Source organism: Salvia miltiorrhiza, unplaced genomic scaffold, assembly GCF_028751815.1.
Source record: "Salvia miltiorrhiza cultivar Shanhuang (shh) unplaced genomic scaffold, IMPLAD_Smil_shh original_scaffold_447, whole genome shotgun sequence".
NCBI classification, from domain to species: domain Eukaryota; kingdom Viridiplantae; phylum Streptophyta; class Magnoliopsida; order Lamiales; family Lamiaceae; genus Salvia; species Salvia miltiorrhiza.
In genome coordinates, this window is record NW_026651550.1 from 217,713 (window position 1) to 235,993 (window position 18,281).

The window sequence follows — 18,281 nt, forward strand, 5'->3', positions numbered from 1 at the left end:
ACTTGTTATACCATATAATATGATGGTGCAAGGAAGGCATATATATTAATGGCTAGAAGTAATTCTGAACTCTAGCTTAGTTGGTTTGAAATCATGCCTCGTACTTATAAAATCGCGGGTTTGAATCTCACATACAACGACATAAATTTCCTTCTTTAGGGGGGTGTATTCGTTGTGGAGTTTAATAGATTTCTATGGATTTTAAAAGTCTGGGTGTATTCGTTCCAGACTTTTAAAAGTCTGCAGAAATCTGGGTGTATTCGTTCAAGACTTTTAAAAGTCCATATAAATCTGGGTGTATTCGTTTCAGACTTTTTAAAATCCATACAAATCTAGGTGTATTCGTTATTCCAATGACTTCAAATCCGGAATGACTTTCATGGATTTCATCCAAAAAATACACACGACGAAATCCGGCCAAGAACCACGAGAATTGAAATCCATGGAGTTTTGAGCGAGCGCTGAGTTCCAGCGGCCGCGGCCAAGAAGCCAGCGACCGCTGGAACTCAGCCACCGTTGAGAGAGTCCAGCAGATGCTGGATTTGAGCGTGTGCTGGGTTCCCAGCGGCCGCTGGGTTGCAGCGGTCGCTGGGCCCAGGCAGCCCAGCCCAGGTTGATTTTATTGAGCATGAATTATATAATTAGGGGTGTATTAGTTGGGGATTTCATGAAATCCACGGAATTGAGCATGAATTAGGGGGTATTTGTTTGGGATTTGAGTAAAATCTCCAGAATTCGAGCATTCTAACTTTGGGCTTCCAGCGGCCGCTGGAAGCCAGAACACGCTGGGTTCCCAGCGGTCGCTGGGTTTCCAGCGGTGCTGGGACTCAGCGGGCGTTGGCATCATGGATTTCAATTCCAGAATTATCCCCTAAATTCTTCGAAAATCAGTGAAAATCGGGGTGCAATCCAACCACGAATTCTTTGAAAGTTGTCTGGAATCTATGTGAATTCCATGGACTTTTTAAAGTCTGTGGAAATCCACAACGAATACACCCCCTTAGTTTGATTCGTTTTGTTTAGATCGGTTTTTTTTTTTCGGAACCCTTCTTAGCTCCATTCAAAAGTATTATTGAATGCATTAAAAGTATCATTTATTTTTATACAAAATATCATTTACGAAGTATCATTTTTCATTATTAAAAGTGTCATTTGTAATATCATTTACGAAGTATCATTTCCATATATTAAAAGTATAATTTGCATGTATTAAAAATATCATTTGTATTATACTAGCATTATTTATTTTTATATAAAATATAATTTGATTTTATGAAAAATATCATTTGTGAAAGTATCAATCGCAAAAGTAAGTGTTTTTGTATTTTTATGTTATTATCATTGATAAATGACAATATAATATTTATTTAAAATATATTAATAAATGAAACTAAATACAAATGGTGATTAAACAAAATAATACTATCAAATATTTAAAAGCGAAAAAACAAATTCTACAAATAAAACAAGATATAAATAATAATATCTCCGTCCCACGAATCTTGACACGTTTTCATTTTGGGTAATAATTATTACTTTCTCTCACCTACTTTATCACTTTTATTACTCTCTCTCATATTTTATCACTTTTATTACATTCTCTCTCCTACTTTATCACTTTTATATTTTATTAACTAGACACTTAAAACACTAATCTACAACTCCTTAATTCTCGTGCTGAATCCAAACGTGTCAAGATTCGTGAGACGGAGGGAGTAGTAATTCATATGGACAAACAAAATAAAGAAAACAAAAAGGAAAGCAAAAAAAACAAAGGAACCTATCGTGATGAACATTATACTCCACTCCAATTATCGAAATATTGTTCATTTACTACTTTCCCGTTTGAGAGGTTTGTTCACGGCAAACTAGTGTAGAACGCACGTGAGATCCTATGTCCCACAATTTATTGTGTACCACCGTGTATCAATCTTAATTTATTATAATTTTTAATTATATTTTGTTCAATTTTAATTTGTTATGCTTTAATATAATAAGAAGATAATTAACAAGGGTTCACTCATCCAATTAGGGTTTATAATTATTTGAATTAATAATTGATTATTTGGGTTAATTAATTCAAAGTTAGGGTATATAATTTTTTAAATTTTAATTTTTAGTTATAAATATTAATTAGAGTTCATAATAGTGCCGCTGCAAATAGCCTGCAATGGCTTGTTTCTTACGTGTCTTCTTAGCCTCTTAGGCGTATGTTTGTTATCACTAAACATAGTAATCATTTATGGCGCGTGGTTGGCTACAGTCGGATTGCCGGAGGGCCTGTGATGCTGTTAATGCAAGAAGCAGGAAGATCTCTGAGTTGGGCCTTATTGCTCGTTCCTGTCGAGATGAGTTAGCAACGCTCCCCGATTTTTCTATTTGTCATGTTAAAAGAGATCATAATGCTATCGCTCACTTCTTAGCGAAAGCGGCGAGGGATTTTAGTACACAACATGTTTGGGATAAACCTCCGACTTTTGTGGTGGGTCATCTTCATTTACCATGCTCTTGTGATCAATAAATTATCCTCTCGTTCTCTCAAAAAAATCATTTATGGCGCGCGTGTTGGAATTGATTATAATATTAGATTAATTCATTAATTAGTCCTAAAGCCTTTAATAATTTTTTCTCATCTAATTTTGCTTTATTCATATCTCATTGACAATATAGGATTATTACCTCAAAAGAAAATGTAGGACTACGCCCCTCACGGTGCAACTAACATTTATCCCTCTGTTGAGCTTTATGCAATACTTAATGATTAGGTAAAAATTTAATCGACAACCACTTACATTGAAAAGAAATGATAAAGCCTGGTAATAGTTAGCTACGAAAAGATCATTTGGCCCCTAAGCTAGTACATTTTATTCTTATATCATATGCATATGGATCACTCAAATTGTTGATTATTAATTTTGATATAATCAAGTGTGTGTGTGCGAGAGGTGAGTTATAAGGTGGCGTTGTAAATGAGGTGAGCAAGAATCCGATTGGCGGCTTCAGAAGGATGAGCAGCATCCCAGAAGAGGTACTCATCTCTATTCGGACACGGCACTGTATCTTTGTAACACAGAGGTTTCGTTCCTTTCCCATTACCATTCTCCCCACAACAAGCTTCGTCCTTCACCTTGAACCCTGCATGCGTCGTCAATCACATATATATGCTTCATTTTTTTTTCTGCTTTCTTAATTAAACTCAACTATATACACACACAATACAATTACCGTAGGCCGCAGCATTGTGGAACAACTGCGTGAAGACTTGAAATGATGGGGCGTACATGAATTGAGAGCCGGGGTAGTTGGAGTTGAGGTGGTGCACCAGAGGTTTGAGCCGCCTATTCAACATTCCCACCATCTTGTTCAAGCTGTCGTCGCACACTTTATTCCGAATTCTTAGAGGCCCGCAACCTATTGGTGAAGCATCTGCTATCATGAACTTTCTCAGCCCCATACCATGGATTTCCTGCATTCATATATAAACTAATTACATATTGATACTGTATATCAAACTAACTAATTAATTAGTTACCAATATATGGTCTGTGTAGCGGTTTACAAGAAGATCAACAAACTCTGTGATATTGTAGATGTGGCTGCTTGCGTAGTAGTCGGGTTGCAAGTAGTTATTAAGGTAATCATTAGCTCCAATATCCAGGAACACCAACGCCCTTGCCAAATAATTGCTCACTTCATTCTCTTGCATTCGGAGCTCATCCACCGTTTTCTTCAAGTTGCGGATCTGTTGGCTTAGAGGGACTACGCGCCCCTGTTCATTAATTAGTAATTACATTACCACTACTTTGCTAACTAATTACTTAATTATGAATGAAGCATATATTAATTATAAATACAAAGCGGTATCCTGTGTCGCCAAGAATTCCTGCGCCGGCTGAAGCATAGTTGACTCCTGCTGCAGTGCTGGCGCCTTTCACAATAACATCTACATACGATGGAAGCATAGGAAGCCCCACCATCTCGGCTACATATATATATGCTGATTAGAATCATAATTAATTAGAAATATATAGTATATATATTGGTAGGTAGCAGGTACGCACCAAGGAAGTCTACGATGAGTTTGCCGTTGCAGAATCTGCCGGTAGGCCCTTCACTAAAATCCATACCATAAGGCAGGTAGTCGGCTTTTGCTGTACTGTCCACAAAATACTTGTTGTTTCCAGGGTCTGTTAGTGAATCTCCGAATACGTACATTGCTGTATATTTAGCAGCACCACCATTTGCCAATAAGCCTCTCATCAATATCAACACCACAACTGACACATGATGATGATATTCATCACCTTTCATCTTCCTTCTTTTTGTTTATTTATTGTCTTGTGTTTTCTCTCTTTATTTATATATAGAAATATAATTAACTACGTACTTGCTACTTTTACTCAAGACAGCTTGCAAGCATAGTAGTAAATAATTCAATTATTCACTTTGTGTGTTTAATGCATTTATATTGGCGCCGCATACTACAATGAGTAGACTTAATTCTAAGTACTCCATCATACATCCAACATTAATTCTTGTTTTGATTTTACATAAGAGTCATTTGTTGCACATTTAGTGGATGGCAATCCGAGGGGGATCCAGAATAAGCTCGTTCAGCCAGAATTTGATTCACTGCTTCTGTTGGATGAAAAGCGTCCCAGAAAATATGCTGCTTTCTGTTATTGCAAGGCACAGAAAATGGAAGACACGTTATCTGCCCCTGCTTTCTTCCTATTCCACAACACCCTCTGTCTGTCACATTAAATCCTGTCATCATCAACTATTAATTAATTAACTAGGTCATCACCAAAAAAATTTAAAAAAAAAACTAAACAAATGGTGGATTATGTTTTTTTTTTTTTTTTACCATAAGTGTTGGCATTGTTGAGTAGGTCAACAAATGCTCCAAACGTATTACCATAGGAAAATATAGTCCCATTATACTTGGCGTTCAGATCATCAACAAGAGATTGAAGTCTCTGGTTGAAGATGGCTGCTACATTATTCGCGTAAGCAACGCACTTTCCTGGTGGAGCAGCGCCCGCGGCTACCTGATTAGGGATGCAGCCGAGAGGTCCGATGCCTCCCAGCAGAAATTTCCGGAGGCCTAAGCTGCGCAGCGCCTGCAGATCAAAGCATTTGATTATAAGTAGGCAGCTTAGTTAGCAAGTTAGGCAAGAATTAGTGAGAGTAATCCACACCAAAATCTGCCTTGTGTAGCGACTGATGAGAAGATCGGCATAGCCATTAGGGGTGTAGATGTAGCTGCTCGCATAGAATGAAGGCAGCATATAGTTATTAATGTAGTCGTTGCTGCCTAGAGACATCACAACTAATGCCTTGGCCAAATAATTGCTGAATTCTTCGTCTCCCATTTGGCTCCTCACCTCACTCAAGGTGCTCTCAAAGTTGACAACTTGTGCAGACAAGCTGAATCTTTCACCCTGTGATTGATCAACAAGAACTAGTTCAGACAAGATCCTTAATTACATAGATATAGATATAGATATATAGTACAAGATGTCGGCCCGTCTCTTCAAGAATCCCTCCTGCAGCTGATGCATAGTTCACTCCTCTAACAACATTTCTTCCGGTTGCAAAAGGACTTGTGTAAGGCAGCAGAACAGGAAGCCCCAACAATTCTCCTGCATGAAGATTCGAGTAAAAATAAGTCGTCTTGGATTAATTAAGTATATACTATATATTAGCTCAACTCTCACCAAGATAATCAACAAAAGTTTTGCCATTGCAAAATCTTCCAGAAGGCAGGCCTCCATAGAAATCGACCCCATAAGGCATGTAGTTGGCCTTGGCCAACGAATTCAAGTAGTTGTTGTTCCCTGGATCTGTGAGTGAATCACCAAAGGCAAACATGGCTGTCACCTGCGCTGCTGAACAAATCAGAATGCTCCTCATTAAAATCAAAGCCACACAATACTTTGTGCATTCAATCTCCATCCTTATCATCATCTTCATTTTAGTTATGTGTGTTAAAACTATTAATAATGAATTGAACTCAGGGCATGCAGCTATATGAACAAGTGATGCTCAACTTTTCAAGGAAAAATAGGCTTCAAAATCTGCTTTTTGAGCCTATTTCCTTGCTTTTCTGTTTCCTCTAAGTTGTCATCTTCCACTTCTTTTAGGGACTTGTTTTTGTCCCTTGTCAATGCAGTGCATCTCTTGCCACATCTGCTCTTGTCTGCATTTTTTTATTCATTTTTGTTTGCTTTTCGCATGGCAAAATGACATATTAAGGGATCAAATTTAAAGTATGTTATCATCATTTTTAATTATCACTGGAAAATGCATTTTTTGATTTATCATACATTAATTAGTTTAAAAAAAAAAGATTTATCATACATTAATTTCCATTGAATCAAAAGCTACTATAATTTTAGAGTACTGGAAAGTGTTACAGCCTTTCTTCTGAGTGCTAGCTGAGAGTATTTTTAGAGTACTGGAAAGTGTTATAGCATTTATATAGGAACTATTTATCTTAATAGGAGAGTCTTGTGGTGCTAGGTATTGGCACCAATATTATTGTCATGTAGTATTAATTATCTATGAATGCAATAAAAGATGTTATACTACAAGGAAATAGAGATTTTGAATTATGTCGGTATGTGAAATTAACTTTGAAACTTACCAATAAGTACATACTAGGACTTGCACCCCGTGCAACGCACGGGAAACAATTTTATAATTTTATATTTATATAAAATTGATATCAACTCAATTAGTATTATATTTATAAATATAATAAAAAAATTAATTTTAACTGAATATATTTGAATTGAATAATAAAAAATAAAGAAGAATTTACAATTATAAAATTTAATTTTATGAAAATACAAAAAAAAGTTAAAAAATGAAAATAAAAATAAAAAATAATTAAAACATAGATTTATTAAAAAAAGATGAGAACGGAGAGAATTTTTTAGAATTTTAGTCTTTAAATAAATATAACTTTTAAATTTTAAAATTTTTTATTGTGATCTTTAATTTGATATGCATATTAAATATTTTATAATTAGTCAAATTTCACAATTTTAGAAATAAATACAACAAAAAAATAAGAAGATAAAGAAAAAAAGATTAAAAAAATATAGTTCGTAAATAAACCTCCAATTTTATTAGAACTACAAAATTATTATTCAATTTTGAAATTAATTTAAAATCAATTAAAAATTAAAAATTGCTTTCTGAATAATAGTATAGATAGATAGGTCCGTAATAAATTAATCATAGCTCAAACGGCTCATCTTTTTTGGAATTAAACATTCCAATAAATTTGGTAAATTAATTTGCAATATTAATGATGTCGGACATTTCCGTTCGATCATTAATTTAAAAACTATTTCATATTTATATTAGATATTTACTCAATAATTATTTCAAATAATGAACGTGATGTTAAAATCAGTTTTTAAGTTGTATACACGTTTTTCTCCATATTTTTTTTGCATATAACCTTGAATTATCTTTTATTTACAAAATTGTCATTCAAATTGATTTGAAATCAATTTGAAATTGAAAACTCTCTTTTTAATATAGTATAGTCTATAGTTTTGGCATATCTATACGTGCATATAAGCGCCAGTAAAAATAATCAAATATATCAACTCCAAAAAAAAAAATCAGTTATTTCTATGTCGGATTTAAAGGGAAAATAGTATTCTACGTTCAAAAAAAACAAATGAAATTCAGAGGACATCATGTTGGGGATTTCAGATAAACGAGCGAGAATTTAAAATTAAGTATTGACTAATGGGTAGAACTGTTTTTTTTTTATCAGTAAAATAAAACTTTTATTGAAAGAAATGTAACAAGGCATCAGGAATGTCAATCAAAACAACATAAAAAGTTATGATGAGAGGCAAATTTGTTTCGCTATTCCGGACCAAATTTGTCAGCGTCTCAATCGATACCTTCCTACCTTCCTACATTATGAGTTGTTTCGCTATTCCGGACCAAATTTGTCAGCGTCTCAATAGTGTGGCGGCAAACTTTTTTTGGGGGCAGAAGCATGATGAGAGGCGTATTCATTGGAAGAGCTGGAAAAAGTTATGCATGTCAAAGGGAGATGGAGGTTTGGGCTTCAGAGATTTAAGTCTTTTTAATCAAGCAATGCTTGCGAAACAAGCATGGAGGCTTCTAACTAGGGATGGCAGTGGATTTTGGACCCGGTCCAGATCCGTGGATCCAGATCCGTTTTTACGGATCTGGATCTCAATTTTTTGGACCCGACGGATCTGGATTTGGATCTGGATCTAAGTTTTGAAAACGGATCTGGATCTGGATCTTGAAATTTTAGATCCGGATCCGGCCCAGATCCGACCCGTGGATCCGTTTTATTTTATATATATTTTTTATATTTTATATTTAGTTTACTAATAATATTAACTAAATTAAAAATAATAAATAAATTATATTCAAAAGAATAAAAACTAAAAGTAATTAGATAAAAGTATTTTGTGTTATATTTTTCATGATGGAAACAAGATGTTGTTGATTTTGTGAAATTTTTTTAATTTAATTTAAAAATAGTAGATCCATGGATCTGGACCCGTGGACCCGTGGATCTGACGGATCTGGATCTGGATCCAAAATTTTCAGATCCACGGATCTGGATCTGGATCTGGATCTGGTATTGGCCAGACCCAGTCCAGATCCGGCCCGTTGCCATCCCTACTTCTAACCAATGAGAATTCGCTGATTGCTCGCTCTTTGAAGGCCCGATACTACCCACGTAATGATTTGCTCCTTGCTAGAAATGCTCATAATCCATCTTTTGTTTGAAAAAGCATTCTAGTGGGCAGAAAATTACTTGAAGTTGGCGTGGCTTGGAAGTTGGGTAATGGAGAACGCATACGAATTGGCAAGGATCCATGGTTACCAAAAGGGAATGGTGGTTTTGAGGTGGCGAAGGTGGCTAAAGAGGCCAAGCTCATTTCTGTTGCGGAGCTGCTGGAGGATGATGGAAGCTCGTGGGATTTGGGAAAACTGGAGGAGACGTTGGTTGGAGAGGATAGATGGAGAGTGACGGCCCAACTTCGTGGTAACCCCCAAGAAAATGACAAGCCTTTCTGGCCGGACGGAAAACTCAATAACTATTCTGTTAAGGCAGGTTATAAATTGGGTTTGGAAATTAAAATGAGAATGGAGGCCTCGTCGTCCTACTCTTATGGGGGTTTATGGAACTGGATCTGGAAACTTGAGGTCATTCCGAAAGTGAAATTATTTATGTGGAAATGTCTCGCTCAAGCACTCCCAACTGCAAAAGCTCTTCGAAGCCGGAATATTGATGTAGATATTTGGTGTCGTAGATGTGGCCTTCACGAGAAAACGATGGAGCATGCTCTTAGGGATTGCGATTGGGTGGAGGCCTTGTGGTCGGTTTCTCCCCTACGACTCCCACCCATGTCCGGTGAATGCTCGATTATTGACTGGTTTGAGAAGATCCAAAGTTGTCCAGATCATCAGGTTCATGCACACTTTGCATCGCTAGCATGGAGTATTTGGTACTCGAGAAATTTGCTCATTTTTCAGCAAAAGGAAATCTCCCACCTGGAGTGTTTGGTGATTGCAAATCAAGCGTGTTGGAAGCCCCCTCTGCGTGCGAGTACCCAACATCCACAAGCGGTCACTGTTACTTGTGATAGAGAAGGACAGCGGAAGATTTCGTGTGATGTGGCGTGGAATGGAGGGAATGGGATTGGGATTGGTGTGGTGATGACAACGGAGGATGGTGGTGTGGTGGGATGCAGGTACGGATTCATTCATGGGAATTTCTCGGTGCTGGGAGGGGAAGCTTTGGCACTTCTTGAAGGCATGCATTTAGGTCGGGAAAACGGAGTTGAAGACGTTATCTTCGAAACTGACAGCCAATCCCTTTACTGGTTGTTACTTAAGCGAGAGGAAGATCTTTCCTACTTGGGAAACACGCTGCGAGATATCAACAGGGAGATGGATTCTTTTAGCCACGCAATGCTCAGCTGGACGCCCAGAGATGGAAACATTGTTGCTGACAAGCTTGCTTCTTTTGCTTTATGTAATTTTTCTTCTCTTTGGTCTGCTTTGGTTCTACCTTTTGATGTAAACATTCTTTGAGCTTAATTGAATGTTTCTGTTGGTCTCAAAAAAAAAAAAAAAAGACAACATAAAAAGTTTGAAATCCTTGGAACACCATGAAGTAAAAGGTATTCCTAACTCCACAATTTTGTAAGCCTCATTCCAACTCCAAAGTCTCCCTTAATCTGTAAGACAAGTCTATCAATATCCCAAGCCTTGTCCTGAAAACGACTACCAATTCTGCTTTCCCAGAGCAACCACACTGTTCCCACCCACAAAGCTTTGAGGAATCTCCTTTCTCTCTTTTTTTTTCCAGCAGCAATGAAAGAGCTGAAGTGTTGAAAGATACCTCTCGGGTTTGCCGTTTTGATATCAAGCCATTAGAAAATCTGATCCCAAACCGCCGCTGCTTTCGGGCAATGAAGGAACAGGTGTTCCGTCGTCTCCTCGCTTGAAACACAGGCGTTGCACCATCTCTCCTCCGCGCTGATCTGAACATTTCTTCTTCTCAAATTATCGCATGTTGCCAATCTGTTTCTAAGACATCTCCATGTCGTCACCTTGGCTTTATTTGGTGTTGGGGCCTTCCAAACCTTTGTCATCTCCAAAGGTAAAACTTGTTGCTCCTCTCTTGTTTTTGCCAAAATATCATATGCCGACTTGGTTGTGAAACGTCCATCTGGTGTCGCCTTCCAACTCCATCCATCTGTTAAACCTAAACAAGGAGCAAAATCAGCAATCACCATCCGGAGTTCCTCCACCTGCCCTTTCTCCCTCTCCCTTAACCCCCTCCTCCACTCCACCGCCCACACCCACGACCCTCCTTCCCAAAACCCGCTCTCACCAACCAGCCTTTTCTTGTTCAAACACAAATTATACAGTCTCGGAAACACAAACTTAAGGGGTTTGTCAACCGCCCACACATCCTCCCAGAAACAGGTCTCCAAACCATCCCCAATCCTTCGCCTCAAATTATTGATGAACCAACAATCGCTCATCCCTCCTCCCTTCTCCATAATTTTCTGCCACCACCCTTTCTGTCCAGCTCTTCCCGCCACCGAACATTCCCCCCCTCCCCCCCACACAAGCTCCCCATAAAGAGATTTAATCACCCTTGCCCACAGAGCTTTCCCTTCCCCCAAAAACCTCCAAAGCCACTTAATTAACAACACCTGATTGAACCATTCGACGTTCCGAAACCCAGACCGCCTGATTTCTTGTTGAAGCACAAGGCATTCCACTTAAACCAAGTAATACCCCCAGTCTGTGTCCCTCCTCCCCACAAAAATCTGGAGAACAGTGAGTTAAGTTCCTTAATCACCGCTTTAGGTATGAAAGCGAAGAAAAGTTGATAAACCGGGATGGATTGCAACACCAATTTGACAAGAGTAATTCGCCCTGCCAGCGAAAGATGTCTTTTCTTCCATCTTGCCACTTTGTTTGAGACTTTTTCAACCAAAAACTTCCAATCTCCAACACCATTGCTGCGACCCCCCACTTTAGTACCCAAGTAGTTGCACGGGAAAGAGCCGATCTTGCACATGAGGAGCGATGCCCATCTTCTCTCCATTGCCTCATCCACTCCCACTGTCAAAAGACTACTCTTCTCAAAATTTACAGCTAAACCCGAGACAAACTGAAAGATAATAAGTAGTTTCTTCACACTCTCCACATTTCTGTCATCTGCCTCCAACAAAAAGATAGTGTCGTCCGCGTACTGTAAGTGTGAAATGGGCACTTTATCCTTGCCAATCTTCGCCGGGACCAGGAGCTGTCTCTCCGCTGCTCTTTCAATGAGCTCGTTGAGGCCTTCCGCCATAATAAGGAACATGAAAGGTGACAACGGATCACCCTGTCTCAATCCTCTCTCCATTTTGAAGTCTCCCGTAGATGACCCGTTCACCAGAACGCTTGTCGTGCCAGACTCCAAACACCCTTTAATCCACTTCCTCCAAACTCCGTCAAAGTTAAGTCGATCGAGTAAAATATCAATGAAATCCCATTGCACGGAGTCGTATGCTTTTGCGAAGTCATATCTTGAAGAAAATACGGCCCAATCTCTTCTTTTTTGCCTCAACAATAACTTCATTCAGAATAACCGCCCCATCAAGGATGAAGCGACCCTTGACAAACGCACTTTGATTATCGGAAATGATCGACCCCATAACCATCTTCAGTCTCTCAGCCAAAATTTTATACAAGCTGGTGATAAGCGAAATTGGGCGAAATTCATCCAACGAACCAGCCCCTTCTTTCTTCGGTATCAGAACAATAAAGGAAGCATTGCCACCTTTCGGTATTTTCCCGTTCGCGTGAAAATCCTTCAAAACCTGGAGTAAGTCCTCTTTAACAACGTGCCACGCCGCTCTCCAGAATGGGTAGAACTGTTGAGGTAGCGTAGGCACATCGATTAATATTTATATTTATTTTTAAAAATAATCTTAATACTAATTCTCATTTTAAATTTATATAATAATACCTATTAATTACCTAAATTCATAAAAAAATTAATTAAATAAATAGTACTATAAAGTATAATAATAATTATTTATTTTATCTCAATAAATATTGAAAATTACTCCCTCCGTCTCAACTCCCAACTAATATGATTCGTATTTTTTTAGTCGTCCCAACTAACTTGATATGTATTTCTTTTTGAGTCGTTCCAAAGAAGGCAATTCCCCGCGAGTGTTTGTTTTGCTATGACAATGAACAAGAATTAGGGACAATCTCTTCCGAATGTAGGATAATGTCTACTGAAAATTTATTTTTAGTCATGGACAATTGTACATGACAATCTTAAGAGTCACTAAAAAAATAGGACTAAAGATTTTAGTATGTGATGAGAGTGGTTATACGCATGACACAACAACGAACGTGGTGTATGATAAAATTTTCAATAGATTATGAGGTAATTACATATTAATAATTTAATCAAACTTTGATAGTTGAAATTAATATTGATATATTATCGAATTCAATTTTTTTTTTCAGTAATTGGTTGCAGGTACAAACATTTAATTTAGTTAAATTTCAAATAAATGTTACAACCTTTCATTTTAAAACAATTTTATTCAATACTAAAATAAATGAAAAATTCATGAATTAAAAATTATATTAAATAATTTTACACATTTATATAATACTATATTCCCATCAAATTTGAACAGACTACTTACTAGCGAGCATATATATGTATTTGTACAATATGTTGTATAAAAATAATCGCACGCAAGTGAGACCACCACCTTCACAAAAGTGGGAAAACTAACCACATGTAGGCAAGATTGAACCTAATTAAGACCTTTCATAAATGAGAGTCTTTGAATGCATCAACTTTCCACTTGAGCTATGCCTCATTGGCTTGCGATAAGAAAAGGTTAAATTCAGAGGTTTCATTTATTTTTTTCAAATAATTTAATTTCAAAACATTAAATTTTAGTGTTTGGTTGAACTTTTATTAAATAGGAAAAATAATAAGAAGGAAAGTAGTACAACTTTTCAGGATTCTTATTCTCTAGTTTTTTTAGGTATTCTTTTACTTATTTACATATTTAATACTCCCTCTGTCCACTAATTCATGACCTAGGGGAGGAAACACGAGTTTTAAGAAAAAATGTATTGTTTATTAGTTGAGTGGAGAAAGGGACCCACAAAGTGTATTGTTTATTAGTTGAGTGGAGAAAGAGACCCACAAAGTGTATTGTTTGTTTATTAGTTGAGTGGAAAAAAAGTATATTATTTATTGAGACCCACCAATTAAAAAATGTATAAATAATTACTAAAATTGGGTAGGACATGAATTGATGAACGGACCAAAAAAGAAAGTAGGACATGAATTGGTGGACGGAGGAGGTATTATTCTTATATATTTCTCTAGTATTTTTAGGTATTCTTTTATTAGGTATTTTGATTTTGCACACCAATTATAAAATCTGCCTATAAATATTTGAACTTTGTATTCATTCTGATTTTGCATCCAACAAAATTTTACCTTCAAATCGTTGCGAACATGACAACCAAATTGAGAGGAAAGTTTGAAGTGTATAATGAAGCAAATAATTTTATTGTCAATATAAGATCTAGAACATTTAATTGTATGATTTGGGATGTCAACCTGACTGTCAGATCGACAACGATTTAAGAGTAAAAATTCATCGGGTGTAAAATCAGAAAGATTAAAGTTCAGGTATTTATAGGCAGATTTTAAAGTTGATTGCAAAAATCAGAAAATGAGAAAAATTCGAATGTTTATAGGCCAATACCCTTTATTATTGTAAGAAAACTTGAATTTAGTTTAGAATTATGAATTACTCCATATAATTAACCTTATTGATGTATATTCAAAATCTTAATAATTTTTTTTATATTTTCAAACGCACAGTAAAGAAATTTATTAAGATTAATTTTCTATAAAATTATTATTTTTTAAATAATATTCTCAGTTAATATTATTTTCTTGCCGAAGAAACAGGTCCAAAGAGTAAATATTCCGAGGGAATCATATATCTGCTCTGCTATACGCTGTTCAAAACAAACTACTCTATATTTTGAAAATCGTAAATATTTTGCCGAATCACATCCCAAACATTGTCTACAGACTACAATCCTCCCGCCACGTCATACTGTTCCTTCACCGCCTTATTTTTATTTTTTCCATTATCTTATCAGTTGACTGACTCATTGTTTATTAATCACCCAACCTCAAACTTAAACTACTAACACTTCTTCCTCCTTGTTCAAACTTTTCAAGGAGGTCATTTTTGTCAATTTCCTCACCAATCATGAATTTTATCATGCATTCATACTCATCTATCAAATACTATCATACTAATATGATTTCCCTAAAATAAATTACACAAATACTCCTATGCAACCGGGCTGCATCGTGCAACTGATTTTCAAAATAACACTGCTTCATTTGGAAAATAACACTTGAACATTTTCAAATGACACTACTTTAATATACAAATGACACTTGAAGATCTTCAAGTGTCATTTGTATGTTTGAAATAATATCATTTAGAAACCAATGACACGGAAGAGTGTCTCAATAAATTATTATATATCATAATAGGATTAGTAATTCAAGCTCCCTTTTAGTTAAGGGTCCTACATAACATCTTTAATTTTTTTTATTTAAATATATTTTTGTTACTATATTTTAATTTTATTATTTAAGTCAATATTCCTTAATAGAAAAAGTTATAATTATAGGATTTACACTTCCTATTACGGATCGACCAAAAAATCTTTAATTTACAAGATACTAAAGCTACGAAAAAAAGAAGAAATCAATTTATTTTAGATTTATCCATGACTTTTTGTTTTTGATTAGAGCTGACAAACAGGAGGATTGAGCCGATCTGACTCAACCCACCGAACTTTTGTAATTTTATTGAATCGAGTTGGTTCTCCTAGAAATTGATCAGAATTTTCGAACTTTAGACCTTTTAGCTCTAAGGTAGATCTTAACCATTGCACTAGAAAACAATTATTGTACATGTTAAAATAGATTATATATATATATATATATAGGGTGTGGTTCTAGAGAGAACTACATTATTTGTGAGAACGGGAGAACCATCAAATCTAATGCATCCACTGTAAAAATTAATGCATTCGCTGTTAAAATTAATGCACTAAAAAAATAACAAAAAAATGCTCCCTTCAGGATTCGAACCCAGGATCTGCATTCATCCAACAAGATGATGCATCCACCGTAGATCTTGATGATCGAATGGCTGAAAATGGTTCTCCGGTCTTCTTTTATTTATGGTTCTTTCTTGAACCTCTCCATATATATATATATATATATATAGGGAGAGGTTCAAGAAAGAACCATAAATAAAAGAAGACCGGAGAACCATTTTCGAAAGTGATGTGAACCTCTTGACTTACTGTGAACCCGGAAATATCATATATCAAATGATGTGAACCTCCGCCAGTGCAGATGATATAATCTCGCCGGTAACCTCTTGAACTTCACCGGAATGAACAAATAAATACGCGCGGAAGACTTGAAAACGAGAAATAAAGTAAAGATAAAGGGTGGAAGTTTGTCCCAAAACCCCTGACCTAATCTACGAAGTTTCCTAGAGAACGGATCTCTAGACCCCAACGATGTGATCGGTGCAGCAACTCGGAGACGTTGAATGACACACGACGAGGTATGATGAACTCGTCGATACGCCGATAAGTTGAATTTGCTTGGGCAAAATTCAAGAAGAACTCGTAGTTCTCAAGAGAGATTAACTCACAAATATCATATATCAAAATTGGTTCCGTTTTTCGTTCACATGTAGCCATATATATAGGCAAACTAAAACCCTAATCTAAAGAAGGAAATAAACTACAAACAAGGAAACAAAGAAACTTGATCAACAAGTTTTGACAACTCGGGCGAGAACGCCAGCACTGGAAAACGCCCCTCTGGAAACGCCCGCTCCTCTACTCTGGTAATTCCGCTCTGCTCTGGCAATTCCGCTCCTCTGCTCTGGAAAGTTGGCTTCTCTGCTCTGGCCGCTTCGACTTCGCTGCTCGGGCAGACTTAACTTCTCTGCTCGGGCACAGTCGACTTCTCTGCTCTGGCAGCTTCGACTTCTCTGCTCGGGCACAGTCGACTTCTCTGCTCTGGCAGTTCGACTTCGCTGTTTGGGCAGACTTGACTTCTCTGCTCGGGCACAGTCGATTTCCCTGCTCTGGCAGTTCGACTTCGCTGTTCTGCTCTGGCGATTTCTCTGCTCTGGCGATCTGTTCTGCTTTGCTCTGGCGCGAACTTAACTCTGTGCTGGCTACATCATTCCCCTCTTCTTGAAGAGGATTTGTCCTCAAATCCAAGTCGTTAATGTAAATGCCTGGATCAAAAACCAAATCTTCGTTTGTTGCAAGACACGACTTAGACTTCACCATAACTTTTCTCTCTTGTCCATCATTCGTCTTGCCGGGATCAAAAACCAGTTGCTTCGGCTCTAACGTTGATTTTTCTTCAGCTTTGAACATGACGAATTGGTTGTTAAGAATACCGCCATGCTGCACTTCTCTTCCGAACAGCCATGGTTGCTCCCACCATTTATACTTATTTTGCAACGGCGCTTCATCATAAAAGACTTCACATGCATGCTTGTTGATCTGCGTCAAAACCTTTGCTTCCAAAGTAATTGGAACATATTCCTCAAGCAGCACTTCTTCACGTGGCTCCAACTTAGGATTAGACTCATCAATGTTGATATCAACCGCTCTATCAACTACCACCAATTCTTTTGGATGCAGGTATGCCTTATCGTTGCTATTCACCGCGATTGCCAGGTCAGTCTTCTTCTCCATTTTCTCCACCGGCTGTTCCTTAGCGTTCACCTTCTCTGCCGCCTTTTCGTCGACATCGCAGCACTGCTCCTTTTCAACGCCCTGAACTTGTGTCAAAGCCTGTGTTGCCAAAGAAGATTTCTCACGCACTTCCTCACGTGAATCCTTCAATTCCAGCAACGTAAGATTAGACTCCTCATCTTGTACAGCAATAACCTGTTGATCGATTTCCACCAACTCCTTTGGATTCAGACCTGCCTCAACTTCGATATCCACCACAACTGCCACTTCTTCGTCGGACCCCCCCAATTTGGGCAGATCGGGATCGATCTTCTCACTAGCAGTCATCACCTCCCGATCCTCTCTCATGATCATAATATGTTTGTTCGGACACTCACTCTTAATATGCCCGAATCTGTAACACTTGGAACACATCTTATGTCGATTGCAACCATCAAAAACTATCAGAGTGCCCCAATGTGCAGAACGCACACCCTCAGTTCGAGACCGAAAGAACTGCTTCTTGTCCTCACGTGGCGGCGCCTCACGTGTCCATTGATTCCCTTTGAACGATGAACCACTATAAAATTGTTGATATTGCCTCCAAGGGCCCCGATTCTCATAGATCCAATCATTCCTTGCGCCACTTCGACCACCACGGCCTCCTCGAGTCGAAGTGGAATGAGATTGCTCAAAAAACTGGTCCATCCTCTCATGGAGAGGCTTAAATTCATCCTTTACCATTCTCCGCATCTCTTCCTTCATATACATCAAATCGGCGTCGGTAATATTCCAGTCGGATGGAAATTCCTTGTTAGACATGGTCGGATAGCAAACCCTAAAGTGCAGCCCTTACGAAACCCGGAAACTGATACCAAATGATGTGAACCTCTTGACTTACT

General features: G+C 37.4%; 2 protein-coding genes across 2 annotated transcripts; both read right to left on the reverse strand.

The window, feature by feature from the left end:
• Positions 1 to 2,737: 2,737 nt before the first annotated feature.
• LOC131004630 (GDSL esterase/lipase At5g08460-like) lies at positions 2,738 to 4,309 on the reverse strand. Its single transcript, XM_057931327.1, has 5 exons — positions 4,062 to 4,309; positions 3,855 to 3,982; positions 3,533 to 3,769; positions 3,226 to 3,466; positions 2,738 to 3,135 (listed from the first exon to the last, which is right to left on the reverse strand). Exons 1-5 carry the CDS (start codon positions 4,258 to 4,260, stop codon positions 2,951 to 2,953), a joined length of 990 nt encoding a protein of 329 aa, XP_057787310.1. The 5' UTR covers positions 4,261 to 4,309; the 3' UTR covers positions 2,738 to 2,950.
• A 111-nt stretch (positions 4,310 to 4,420) lies between these two features.
• Positions 4,421 to 6,111, reverse strand: LOC131004628 (GDSL esterase/lipase At5g08460-like). The gene is made up of 5 exons (XM_057931326.1): positions 5,721 to 6,111; positions 5,518 to 5,645; positions 5,202 to 5,444; positions 4,868 to 5,123; positions 4,421 to 4,767 (listed from the first exon to the last, which is right to left on the reverse strand). The coding sequence occupies exons 1-5, from the start codon at positions 5,974 to 5,976 to the stop codon at positions 4,547 to 4,549; spliced, it is 1,104 nt and encodes a 367-aa protein (XP_057787309.1). The 5' UTR covers positions 5,977 to 6,111; the 3' UTR covers positions 4,421 to 4,546.
• Positions 6,112 to 18,281: the final 12,170 nt, after the last annotated feature.

What these genes read in the sequence shown, in the direction of transcription:
- LOC131004630 (XM_057931327.1), bottom strand. Translation starts at nt 4,260, where the DNA reads ATGAGAGGCTTATTGGCAAATGGTGGTGCTGCTAAATATACAGCAATG. An exon ending in ACTCATCGTAGACTTCCTTG is followed by an intron (nt 3,983 to 4,061) that starts GTGCGTACCTGC and finishes ATATATATGTAG; the next exon opens with CCGAGATGGTGGGGCTTCCT. An exon ending in GCGACACAGGATACCGCTTT is followed by an intron (nt 3,770 to 3,854) that starts GTATTTATAATT and finishes ATTAATGAACAG; the next exon opens with GGGCGCGTAGTCCCTCTAAG.
- LOC131004628 (XM_057931326.1), bottom strand. Translation starts at nt 5,976, where the DNA reads ATGAAGATGATGATAAGGATGGAGATTGAATGCACAAAGTATTGTGTG. An exon ending in AAGAGACGGGCCGACATCTT is followed by an intron (nt 5,445 to 5,517) that starts GTACTATATATC and finishes GATCAATCACAG; the next exon opens with GGTGAAAGATTCAGCTTGTC. An exon ending in GCTACACAAGGCAGATTTTG is followed by an intron (nt 5,124 to 5,201) that starts GTGTGGATTACT and finishes TTTGATCTGCAG; the next exon opens with GCGCTGCGCAGCTTAGGCCT.